Genomic DNA, 13690 nt, shown 5'->3' with positions numbered 1-13690 from the left:
TCAGCCGGAGCCAGTGAAATTGAGCAAACTTAAATATTAAATTTGTCTCTAAGTTAAGCATGAGTAATAAAAAGAAACACTAAAATTATATTTTGATTTTGGATCCGTTAGGCCATTGCTTAATATCACCCAAAGATCAGCTCACGGTTAAATGGGCAAGAACTGTTTTCTCTGAGAAGGAAACTCGTCTTGTTAAATTTGATTTATACCACAGTAAAAAGGCACCATGATCAGGCTGGCAAGTTTTAGAGCTGCTTTGGGCAGAATTAACTTCAGTCAGACTGCTTCTTGTTTATGGGCTTAATAGTCTTATCCTTCAATAGATTAATTTAAAATGGCTCTACATAAAGTGTTATCTACTTTAAAAATCAGGGGTGAGAAATACATCAACATAAAATAATGCCTTTACAATTCAAAATTGATAAACTTAATCGGTCTGCGTTTATACAAAGGAAAATTAGGATTCTTATAATTGCTGTCAGCTAACAATGTGGCTTTAATATTTTTCCTTCTGACATTTATTCTGTTGCCAGGTGTATCTGCTTATGTTCTGTGATCTGCTTTGCATTACTTTTATAGGAATATTACCATTAAAAGTGCTACATATAGTATTAAATAGCAGGGTGAGTCAGGAGACACGGGTGGAATCTGTAGCTCACGAATGAGCAGTTTGGATGCCTCATCTGAGCGATAGGGTATAAATACCTATAACCAAATCATCGTCTGGCACTACTGATAATATTGGCATGAAATTGAGCCAGGCAGGAGTGCAATATCCCAATATCCAGGGTTATGAATATTACAAATTATGGATAGACAAAATGCACAGGAAAGACTTTTCTATACTGGCTGCTCTTGCTACAGTTTATTCTTCTGTCAGTATTTCCCCTATAAACTCCTTTTATTCATAGGTTTGGCAGCTAGCCATAAAATTTTGCTTCTAGCTGGAACTTGGCAGACAGCGTCTGAAGTCAGGAAAATTATTTTAAACAAATTTTTAAAATATATGATATGTATTGGGGCTCTTTTAAAAGTTAGAGGTGTAGTAATTTTTTTTTCTGAGAAAAAGGATTGGTTTCGGTGGGTTTTTTTCATTGCGAATCCTCTAAACAAATTCTTAAAAAAAGAAAAAAAATTGTTGTAACCAATTAGAAGGAGAAAATGTGAATTTTCTTTCAAAAGCATGTGTATAGGGGTACTGTACATACATGTCAAGGACTTGTATATTTTGAAGTGATTGCTTTTAGGGTATTGCTTTAAATACATCATTTATCATTGTGATGGGATAAAGCTTGTACATGGTGTTATAAACTGTAAGGTAAATAATATGTAACATATAAGTAATTTTAAACGCCCATACTCCCTCTTTATCTTTATTTACTTTTCCATAACTTGTCTGTAAGCCTTGTACGCAAGAGTCTTAGCAAATCAACCCTTCCACAGATTCAGCGTAATACAGTGATGGATAAGGTTGAAGGAATAAGTAGGTACCGTTATATCAATCTGTTGTATGCTCTGGGATCCAAGTGCAGTCAGATTGGGTGTGCATGCCATGCCATGTAGCAGAATAGCCTTGCTTATACTTTAGGGTTTGCAGCGTTAATTTGGGCAAATACCACCAGGACCACCACAAATAAGCAGGAGTGAAATTTGATGGCGATTGTGGTAACAGCTCCTGGCTTTGTGTCAGGGTCTGTTCTTCTCCATGTTCTTATTGCTTACCTGGAGGCTGCAAGACAAGAAGTCCCACCCTGTGCTCTCCCCTGATGCTTTTCTCCTACTTGAAAACTATAAGTCTACTACCTTGTTGATTAATTTTATTCTAGAGGTTCAGTAATTCATAGCATACCTGGCCATAGCACTCTTTACCCTGGAATGACTTCCTCAACTACTGTCAAGTGGGTCTCCACGAAATGAACAGACCAAGAATGAACTGAGAAGATCCTAAGCTGGCAAAGGTATTATATCAAGAGGAGAGGAGTCTGGGATAGGTAGCTGACCCTTAGGAGAAATGTTTTGGGTTTTTTGTTTCGTTTTGTACTGGTTTTTTTAGAAGGAAAGCATGATTTAAAAGCATTCAAAAATACATCATCTCCGAAGTCTGATTGCAATTTCGTATAGAAAAAACCCCAAAATCTTAAAAATAAGCCTCAACAGGAAAGGTCTGGCACCAGTGTGCCACTGTGTGATCTTTGGAAGCTGATGGAGATCCTCTGCTTTGTCACAGGCACAATGCTCATCCTTTTATCAATATTGCTCTTCTCTTTCCACTGCATGCGCTGAAGTGATGCACCTTTTAACTTTTGAGACCAGTTTTAAAAATTGCATGGTAAAGTATTTAAAAGACTTTATTTGGATGTTTGCAAATATATTTAATAAGGTAATTCAAAAAAATAATGCCAGATATATTTCCCAGAAATTGGAATCTCTTTTTCTATTATGCACCTGAGGAATTCTGCACATTGGACTCTGGCTGACCCGCCGCGCTGTTTGTGCTGGATGAGGAACATGTGGCGTGCAGCGTGAAGGTGGAAAAACCCAGTGTATCCAGGTGCAAATTTTGAATAAGCATTCAGTAAAGCTTGTATGAATTCTTACTACTTTTATGGACTCCAGGAAATATATGGAATGTTGTTAATGCAGATTTATAAGTAGGCCCAGAGATAATTAACGTATCAAAATGGCCTAAAGATTGTTGTCCCCTTCATGCTTTGTACCTACTGTAGATATGCATAGTAAAAAGGACAATGTTTGCAGTTGCAAAATAGGAGGCAGAAGAGCTCAATAAGGGGCACTAAAATCCGACTTTGGAGACTGAGCTGTAATTCTCAGCTGCGCGACTCACATAATGCACCTTATCCTCCCCCTTCCTAAGGTCAGGTTCTCACCTGTGAAATGGGCATAACAGTACGGAGCCTTAAAAGCTGCGGTCAAAATGCATTAAGACTGCGTGTTGCATTTCTCACGTGAAAATGAAAATGTTCTTATGTCTGTGACAAGATTTCTTTGCGCAACCAAATGCAAGGACTGTGTATTTAATACCATATTGTGGAGAATATTGTGTAATTGATTATAATTTAAAAATTATTTTTATGCCTATTAGGAAATAAATTTTAAGTTCTTCATTGGGAATGTTAATATAATCAATGATATTCTAAAAAGGAATATCATGTTTCTTATAAACTTTTTAAAGCGTCCCATTCCTCCTTTTTTGCTTATTTTAAAATTCTGCCTTTATCTCTCTTCCAAGCCCTGGCAAGTGTTTGCCTCAGGCTGGCTACTGAGAAAGCGGGCAAAAAGTGCTACAATTTATATTGCTTTCTTGGTTACGTTCCCTTTCAGAACCTCTGTGCGTTTCCCAAGGTCTGTGGCTTTTGAGTTGTTTGCCAGCTACACGTGCAAATCTTTAAGTTATAATTCTCCAGACCACTTAGAAATGGAGAGAATTGGAGTGATGCTAAGTATTTCTCAGTGTAGTTTCCATTTCAGATGGGGCAGATTCAGGGGAATGGATATGTTTTGAGAGTTGAAATTTATATATTTCCAGCTACGTCCTCACACGTACTTTCAAATCTTGGACGACAATGAAATGCTGGAAATTCAGGGAGAAGTTTTTCGTACTTTATATCCCAGTAAGCTGTCCTGTATGATAGGACCTAAAAGCCTTAGAGAAGCATGGGATTCTTGCCTTACTGTTTGGATATCACCAAAGTTGGTTATTAGCCTTCCTCCCTGTTCTCAGGCCCCAAGACCTTCTCTGTGCTTTAATACCGTTGAATGTGGAATAATATTTACCATTGTAGATAAGGCAGGTACAGGGCTCGTATGGCTCTAGTTGGGCAAGCATGAATGAAAACCTGGGCGACTAAATCTGGATTGTCAGGCGCGCTGTCAGTGATGTGTATTTGCGGGAACATGCTTATCAGGGTTTTAAAAAGGACTTCTTTCTTTGCTAAACGTTTATCTGTCAAAATAGTAATTTATGGAGTATCACCCAAGAAAATAAAGCAGATTGCTGTTGTCCAGAGGAGAGGACAGAGGCAAGTGCTCCTCCTTAAAAGACAGTAATATAATAAAAATGTACCCTGGGACTTGAGTGTAGGTCATCACAACCTGTCAGCCGTGAGTAAAACTAGAATTTGTGTGGGTTTGTTTTGGGGGTTTTTTGTTGTTTTTTTTCTTTATAAACTCATCCGAACTATGTAGTTAACTCAGAAATTTAAGAATAGGAGCTAAATTATGCTTTAACTACTTCAGTGCTGATCCCTTTTAGCAGGAACATGTAGGTGCTGTCCTTGGCTGCTGTTAGCTGCAGAAATAACCGCAGGAGCTGGGTGTACTAATGCAGTTGCTTTCAGCATGGAGTTGTTAGGGCGGGAACCACGATTCCTTCTCCATGCCCACAAATTCCGTGTTCCCTCTGTTACTGCTCACAAAGAAGAAAGGAGGTGATACAGACTCTTTTCAGTGCCAAAAGCCTCAGCTAGCTCGTAGGTGCCAAACAGCCAAGCAACATTTCATCCCTTCCTGGATGCCAAAAGCCTCAAGTATCCCTGCTCCACCTGCCAAAACCTCCAGCTTTGTCCTGACAACTCCTGCAGTGCAGGCCTGTGTTGTCAATATGAAATTTTGCAACGCACTGACAATGGAAAATCTGGATGCAGTATAATACTGAAAAACATGCTGGGATTCGCCTTCAGTTTAGTATCAAAATGAATTACGCCGTAAATATTTCCTGTGTGTGACTCTCTTGCATGTTTTATTTTCCAAAACTCAAATTTGAATTTATTCAAAACTGCTGTAGAATGAAAATATATTGCAGAATTCAACACCGAGAGCTCTAAACTACATCTGAGCCCCCAGATGTATTCCTTCATGTAGCTGAGCACGTCCATCATTTGCCTTTTGGCTCATTCCTTGCTGGTGATTGTCCTGGTCTGTCACTGAGCTTGGCCAGCTTGTGTTTCTGAAATGCTCTTTTTCTTACCAGATTCCATTTTGCAGTCAGTTCCTAGTGCGTGGACACCCCTACACAGTGGCAAGGCCAAGTGCAAGGAATAGTGAATGTGACTGACATGGCGTTACTAATATTAAAGCTTATTACTTCTAAACATCTGCTTAAAATAGCTACGTTTACTCCCAGGTGTTTTTCATCAGTCTGAAATAATGATGCATTGTTTTTTCTCCAGGATTTTATAATTCCAGATATGTCCTTTTTAACATACAGAAAAATATACCATTTACTTTTGTACCTATAAGTAAAAGATTTATTAAACTTAATGATATATACAGTGCACAACTAGGTAATATAAAAGGCGCCCAGCAATAGTAGAAATATATCAGGAAACGTCTTGAAATCTGTCATAATGAAACAAGTGGAAGTTTTTCTGCTAAAATCAGGTAACGCAAGATCTCATTAATAATTCTTATTTGTCTGGAAATAAGTTTTGACTGTTCTTCTATTTAGTTTCTGCTACAACTGAAATAGCTTTTCCTAAATCTGTAATACGCATTCTACACCTTACTTAGACTGTACAAAATAGAGGTGTAAATCATTTTTGTATGCGACCTTAACAGGGAAAGAGATTTTGAGTCTCGTTTGTCGCAAAGCCATAGACATAACAGCCAGAGTTAAAAGTGAAGGATGGAGTTCTGAGGCTGAATAGCATATCCAGTGATTATCTGCAGGTAAATACTTGTTCTTTCAGTTCTGCACTCCGCTCACGGATACAGTCAACAGTGCAATTTGATACCTTTTCCACCAAGTATAGTGTCTGGAAAGAGGAATCTGGGAAATGCATCACAGAGCTACTCAGGCAGGATATTTTCCCTTCAGTGCCATAATTCCTTGCACTACCTCTGTTTGGAGCTGTTGTAGGTATGAGGAGAAGAAGGTGGCATAGTGCAGCGCTGCACATGGAGGTTAGTGAACAGCGACGTAACCTTGTGCTTTGGAAGACTCTGAAAGTCAGGATAGTGTTAATAGTATTTATGGGTTGTGAGAGTGGGAAGAAGCAATAAAAAGGAAATGCTTCATCTCTGTTCAAAATACCATCAAGGATGAAATTCACTCCTGGGAGAAGGGCCAGTACTGAGCTTTGGGTATTGCTTAATTTAGGCCTTCAGTGGGACTGAAGTGGTGTTTATACCCTTCAATAGGTTTTTTCACTTGGATGAATTTAATCTGAAGAATCTAATTTCTGCACGGAGAAATTTAGTTATATGCAATGTGTTATTAAATAGCAATATGATATAGCTGTGCCAATGTACCTCCTTATGGGGATTCTCTTCTGGAGTTTGGCATGCCTTTTTGAATTAATACAAACCACTTCGATAAGAAGCCATGAGAAAAAACAAAGAGCAGTCACCCAGAGAGCTGCACTGACGTCCGCATAGTAGCAGACATATTGGTACACATTCCTGCGTAACTAATCCTTACTTGTTATGACAAAGTCTTATTTTGTGAGCCACATCACTCTAACCTGTTTTAGTAGAGCATTTTATAAACCCGACCGGCCCTAGGCATGGTCTGCATTGGTAGATGCTGCCCAGAAGGTGCACTGAATCTCTTCTAGAACCGGGCAGAGCTGGGCACTCTGCTCTGGGGAAGTGCTCAGGGGCACGTCACGGGGCAGAATTTGGGGCAGTTTGTGTTGTGATACGTCACTTGGGCAGAGGCACTGTCACATGGGGGTCTTGCAGATAAATCTGAGTGTTGGGTCTCTACATTTCTTTCATTACACACTCTGTTGCAATAATTCTCATGTGTCAAATGCTATGCACTTGGCTTGCGTTTGTATTTAAAGCAAAAATGTATGCTAAAAAAAAACCTCTGGAAAACAAACATTTAAGGTATCGGAGTATTTCTGTTGAGAAGCTAAATCTTTGTTACACTGAATGCTAAACATTTACATATCCAAGCCTTATGTAATGGATGTCTGAATAATAATAAAACTGCATAAACTGACCTTCATTCTCTGGCACCACATCTCCTTTGAAGTCTGCATGACCAAATTCAAGACAATTATGTCATCCTTCATAACAGCCAAACAAAAGTTTGGCCAAATAATCGTTTTTCTCCATATAACAGCACTGTGTTTGATTTTTGTAATGTGTGTCAATGTAGCTGTTGTTATTTACTGGGTGTTACAAGTGACAGTAAAAATCCCCTTGTTTTAGATTAATGATCAGCCATGGTAACATCTGGATTTCATTTATTTTACCTCAGTGCCCACTTCTGCTATACTCGGTTATTTTGAGGAGTGCACTGCAAGGCAAGTACGGCCTGAAAACACACGCACACAAATAATTTGCAGGACATGGTGTTACAGTATGTGCCCATATGTGACAGAAGCAAAACAGAGCCCTGGACAGAAGACGGGAAACTGGCAGTAACATTTTCCTCCCTGTCCAAATCTACCAGTGCCACACTTTCAGTAAAACTCTCCCTGTACAAGGCTGTCTCTGTCAGTTGAGGGTTGTCAGCAGAGACTCAGATTGCACGTTGCTGGGCCTCAGGCCTTGAGGAAACCTTGGCATATTGTCATCTCAGTCTTTGAGACTCTGCCCATGTCACCAAGTGCAGTTTATTTTCCCCATCCCCTGATTCAAGTGATCCTTGCCCAGGCCCATGCGCAGTGTTATGTCTTACTCTTTTTTTTTTTTTTTTAAACTTTCAAAATTAATTATAGATTGGCTACATAGATTGGGATGAAATATTTTGAAACTGCCTTTGTTATATAAAGTGGATTGACCTCTGCAGAGAACAGTGTATAGGTTCTTAAATATTGCTTTGAATGCAACGCTTGCATCTGACCCCGCATTCACACGCGAGGCTTTTGGAGTGGGTACGACTCCTGCTAGCATAGCTGGATGCAGTGGAAGCGTGGTGCCTTTTGCCATCCATTTCTACGTAAAGAGCAGGAAATCATCTAGGTTGTGTTTATAGCTGGTTTAAGTTATTTTATCTAGATTCACTACAGCACTTGTGGCTCTACTTTATCATGTTACATCATGGGTGCACATGTGCAGGTATGCACACATGTCTGTATGTGTAGGTACATACATATTTTCCCAATGAATATGCTTAATGTACATATTGCACTTCATCTGTTGCAAAATTAAACAACTGAAGGAAAAACACTTCCATTTTAATATGGTTCAGCAAAGCTTCACTCCTGAACCATATTAGAATTATGACTGAAGACAATAAAAACACGAAAAATTGAAGTTAAGCAGCAAACCACAAATGCAATCCTGAGGTACAATAATACCCTTTTGTGTCCAATTGCAATTAGCTCTTGATTTAATTCCTAAATGAGCTTCCAAGGTTTTGTTGGTTTAAATCATAATGTTGATGATCTTTTCTTTATTTTACTTCAGTTTGGTACCATGGTGTAGACAAACGTAATATGTAGAGTTTATGAAACCAGACAGCTAGTAAATCAATATTATTTTGCTAGTAAATTACTAAGCCAGTGCAAGCTGCTTTTAACTCTTTCCCATGGGACAAATAGTTTGAACTAGCTGGAGTTTAAATCAACACTGTGGGCACAGAATTAGTCAATGACTCTGAAGAAGGCTTTGTTGGCATAAGCGTCTGCTTTGATCGTTCTAGTCTTTACAGCTTTTTAATTAGATACAGTTCAGAACAATGGCTCTTATCAAAGCAGTTTGGTAAGTGAACAACTGGACATTGTTTAGGGCTTTAGATGACATTCTGTCTGTTAATATCGTGGCTGGTTTTAATACAATGATGAAGTTAGGATTATTTTAGGCATTGTCACTGCTTTGTCAAAAGAAGCTAGCTATTCTAAAAGAGAGAGTGTGGCATGTATTGCTTTTTTAATAGCATAAGTTTAATCATTTCTCAACATATTAAAAACCAATCATTTGCCTTGGGGTTACAGAGGACAAACTTTAATTTTGCACTCATAAATTTGAAAGAAGTGACTCTCTTGTTCATCTTGACTTATTTTCATGTGCTGAGTGATTTGTAGGGAAGTGTTGAGCTCTTTTTTTGTTCAAGATTGAAGGCAGTTGATTCCATTTTCAGTGTCAGACATTTCGGAGTTGGCTTCTGATGTAAAGTAAACCCAACGCCAGCGCGAAAATTTCTCGGGGATCTTGGCAGAGCTGGCCTCTATCGTTTCTGGAATGGTAGATTGGCCTAAGTACGCTTTTAAAGCTTTACAGTAAGTGTTTGTAAAATTTGTAAGCTTAGGGGAGCAAGAAAGTTAAGGAGCCACTGACGTGTTTAGACCAACTTCTGCAGTTTAGTGTCCAAACGGAGATAACATATCCTCTAATTAACAAAATTTTTTTGACAAGCTCAGGTTTTTTGAGGAAGGGATGGAAAAGTCTGGAAATTGCTGATGTTTCTGTTAGCTGCTTAACTATGGGGAGTAGTGCTATTATACTAAATCTGCTTGCTCTTATTAATGCCTTTAAAATGTGTTTGAGTAGTCCTTAGTTCTCCTTGCGGGTAGCTAAGTTTAACTATTTGACATTTGGGTTTCTAAAATGATGCTTATTCAATCATTATACTTACAACTGTGCTGTGAATGCATCCTAAGCCTAGCGGCTCATGCACAGAAACAGGCCAGTTTCAAGTTCTGTGGCATGTGATTTTTTTTTATTTTTTTTTTTCTTTTTTACTGTAATATTTAGGAGAAAATCCCTTTCCCTACACAGCATGGTATTGAGTCGTATTCCTCGTATGGCACTATTTTGAAAGCAGCTTTGCTTTTATTGTTTGCCATTTTCACTTCAAGCTGGGTAAGCTTTTGTGGGTCACCTTTCTTCACGGCTGAAGATGAGCTGACTTTAACTGTACTGTTGAATTTAAGGAGAGTCATATATTTTTCTCCCTTGTACCGTAAGATTTGAATTGCACATCCTTCGCATTTAAGTCACTTTCGTGAGGGATTTTGGAAGAAAATAGGACCAAGTCTTGGTCTCATGACCTTACTTAAGTTATTTCTTAGAGAAAACATGGATTAAAGTGTGTTCATCTGGTTTAGTATTAGAACAACATACTAATCTCTTGCACTTCTCTGGATCTAGTCACTCATGAAAACCTTGTTAGCATTTTAAACATTTATTTTATTTTTTGGCACTTACGAAGGCTTGAATGTTTACTTGGATGCAGTTTATTTAGTAATGTTTTTATCTCTTTGCCTTACATTTGCTGACAGATAGCCCTTTGGTAGGTGTTTCTGTGCACTTGTTTTTTGAGAGGCGGAGTAAAGATTCTGAAACACAGTAAAGATTCTGATTAAGTTATGACTTCCAATGCTGTCAAAGGTAAAATAGTAATGTGAATGTAGTGCCTCTGTCTATCTCAGGTCTGCTTGGATGCCCTTTGAAGTCAATGGGAATAAAAAATGGGCTGTATAAATAGTTGTTTCAGTAAAGCTTGGATGAACTCTTCGTGTCCTCTCATTTGTGATTATATTGGGGCAGAGTAAATATCGGTCAATATTCTCTGTCACCTGAGATAAACGACTTGTTGCCTCATTTTTATGCATAATGTGACTTTCATGATGATGTTAATAAACTATTACCAACATAATAACGTAACAGCTATGTGCAAACTCTGTCACTGGGGTGATTAGAGAAATTAGTGTTTTCATCTCAGCCTAGGTGTAATTTAGGGTTCTAAAATCTTAATTTCTTTATGATAACAGGCCTATCATATGTCTGACAGCTCCCAGGGGATCATTATGTTTGATGTTTTGTTATAAGAACCTGTGCGTGTTTTTTCAAGAGAGAAATTTTAAAGGTTGCAGGGACAGAGGAATGAAAGTATGAAAGCTGTAAATGGAACAGTTGCTGAACAATTGTAGTGAAGTCAAAGAAATACTTGGGGAAATCCTGAATTTGATTTTCCTATGCTTTCTTCATGAAGAAAATCATAAACCAAAATGTACTCTCTTAAAGCAGGACATTTTTGAATAATTTGATTCGTGTTACTTTTTGATATTGAACTACTGTGTTAAGCTACTATGTTCTAAAACGTTTTGAGAATTTTCTCTGGGAAATAACAGTTTTCTTAAACAGGATGCAATGCACGCGAACAATTACTTTTTTAAGGGGTCAAGCAGAATTGTGGGTTTTCTGACAAATCTGTAACTATTATATTTATGGTATATATCATAATGTTTTTGAATATAATATGGTATATATAGTAATGGTTTTGAAGCCTGTGTAAGTGAATTTAAGCTTAAATTAGGGTTTAGTTGCATTAGCCTAAAAATCACTTTTCAAGCATTTTTCCCTGATCGCTCTCAAATTAATAGCACTTTTTGTAATGAAGCTGTATTCTTGGTTTGCTTCCCTGATTGCAATTCTGGTAAAGATTTAAAGTGCTTAATTTCTGTGCTACTGTTGAGCGCAGGCACATTTGAGGAGATAAAAAGGTATTTTAGTCCCCTCGTTAGTCCTGGATATGAAACTCCTTTGGTCAGGATTTTGGAAAGCCCAGCAGGCTGCTCAGAACGTGCCGCCTGGCCTTGCTGCTTAAGATCAGGTGTGTAGTTTCCCACACAGCGCGTTGGGAATGACAGCCTGTTCGGACATTGCAGTCCTTTGGCAGAAGGCAACGTATCAAATACACTGTATCTTGAAAGACCTCCGCTTCCTCTCCCATGTAATTATTATATATTAAAATAGTAAATAAATTTGAGATACTGTAAATAAGCAGCAAATTAATATACTTAGTACTATTAACGCCAAGCAGTAAAACGCATACCAAATGAATCAATATGGTTTCTTTCTCTTCTCCATCTTCTGGGTTGTTTTTTTTTTTTTTTTTTCCAGACGTCCAGAATTACCCGCTCTGATGAAGATAAGGAAGGCTCCTGGGATGCCTGGGGGGCCTGGAGTGATTGCTCACGGACCTGTGGGGGGGGAGCCTCCTACTCGCTGAGGAGATGCTTAAATGGCAGGTAAGGCACAGGCTTACGTGTGTTTACTCTTCTGCGGCTCTGCCGTATTTCCCTGTCCTCTGCTGCTCTCTGTAGAGAAGCGTTGCTACTTCTGCTTCTGGAACCAAGTGCTGTGTACAGATCAAGTGTTATGAAATACTGCTTTTAATATATTTTTGCAATATATTAGATAAATATCTTAGCCTTCAACTCTGGTAGAACTGTAATACAAAGCGAATGGTGGGTTAACCTGCATACAAATTATTTCAAGCTGCATTAACATTATTTCAAGTAATGTTCAAGTGCAGGCTCCTCCATGTCTTCCCTGTAGCAAAAACCGAGTGACTTACTCCACGTGTAGATGGAGCAAATGCTGCTTTCTGCTAGGAAACTTTTCCTCTGCCAGTTCTCTCTATGCAGTGGTCCTGGTGGCCATATGTTTTCGTGGGTAAGCCTTAGTGCAGCTTGAAGAGAACAGTGTACGCGGTGAAAACAATTTACCTCAGTAGTAAAGCTGGACTAATGTAGGACTTGTTGCCACAATCCTAAAAGTATGAGTAATGCAATAGGCCTGGCGTCAGGCGAGAAAAGATCCCAACCAGCTTAGCAGCATCTGTGCTGGCGTCCATAATTGCTTGCTTTAGTTGAATTCTTCTTATATGTTTTTAAAACTGCTGATTATGTTTAAATTTCTATTTTGTTGAGGTTGTTTTTTTTTTAAGGTAAATGCAGTTATCACCCAGGAAGTCAATTTTTCTTAAAGAATGCTTGTAGTGTGATACGCTAGTTAAGTGCAAACTGTATGAAATATGTAGGTAAAAATGATTGATTAAAATACTGCCTGTTTCTTTTAGTGCTAAATGCACAAAGATCTTTGAGAAAAGTAATATTTCCACCAAGAAGCCATGATATTCTACCAGTGTGTTAGGGACTGTGAAACGAGCTCAATAAATTGTAGCAATATAAATTCCACTGTGGTTTTATTAATATTTTTAATGTGTTCCCCTGTGAAAAACATATGTTTTCCATAACTTAACAAATGTGTAGTTTAAAAAAGAGGATTTTTTTCTGTGTTTTATTGTTGTTGTAATGTCCAGGAAATGCGCAATTGTGAAACAAAGTTTTCACGTTTGTAGGTACCATAAACATTTTTAACCTGCATGTTGTGATGCAATCATTCTTGTGAAAGTTTGGAAACTTGAGACGTGTAATATCTTGAGCTTGGAGAGTTGTGCCTTCAGCTGAGCTGGTTGAACTCTTGCTCCAGGCATCCGTGGCTTTTTCCTGTTCAAATGGTATTTTTCAATCCCTCACACATATTAAAGAATTTTTTAATATTTGCAATCAAATTTCATGCAAAAAGTGGAAAATTTAGTTCAAGAGCTGTAAATCGCCAGCTATACATTTCATGCATTCTTCAGTGTAAGCCAGGTCTTTTTGGTATGAAGGGATTATTCCAAAACACTATTCCTGATTTTTGGAGACATCGCTGATTATAATTTCCTGTTAAGTCATTTGAAATACATTTTCAGTTCATTCAAGGGCCTGATTTTGCCATTCTTAAGGAGAAGAGTATCTTACCCTGCGCAGAAGTGCCCGTCAGTTATTCAGAAGTTTGGCAAACTGTGTCCCTAAAAAAAGCGTGAAACCCACCCACTATATTTATGAGACCACAATAAATAATCATGACTTGATTATATGCCTGTTATTTCAGCGACTAAAAACAGACTTTGCTGAGGATGAGAATTGCCTGGGTTTCGGGA

General features: G+C 38.2%; 1 protein-coding gene across 7 annotated transcripts in view; it reads left to right on the top strand.

The window, feature by feature from the left end:
* The window catches only part of ADAMTSL3 (ADAMTS like 3), a 199159-nt gene that overhangs the window by 85025 nt on the left and 100444 nt on the right, over positions 1-13690 (top strand). For all 7 annotated transcript variants that reach the window (XM_074600807.1, XM_074600805.1, XM_074600804.1 and 4 more), the window contains one exon: positions 11821-11948. In XM_074600807.1, coding sequence (XP_074456908.1) covers positions 11821-11948 — 128 coding nt within the window. The remainder of the gene's footprint in view (positions 1-11820; positions 11949-13690) is intronic.

Source organism: Larus michahellis, chromosome 9, assembly GCF_964199755.1.
Source record: "Larus michahellis chromosome 9, bLarMic1.1, whole genome shotgun sequence".
NCBI classification, from domain to species: domain Eukaryota; kingdom Metazoa; phylum Chordata; class Aves; order Charadriiformes; family Laridae; genus Larus; species Larus michahellis.
The sequence above is the reverse complement of the archived record's forward strand: the minus strand, read 5'-3'. Positions and strand labels throughout refer to the sequence as shown.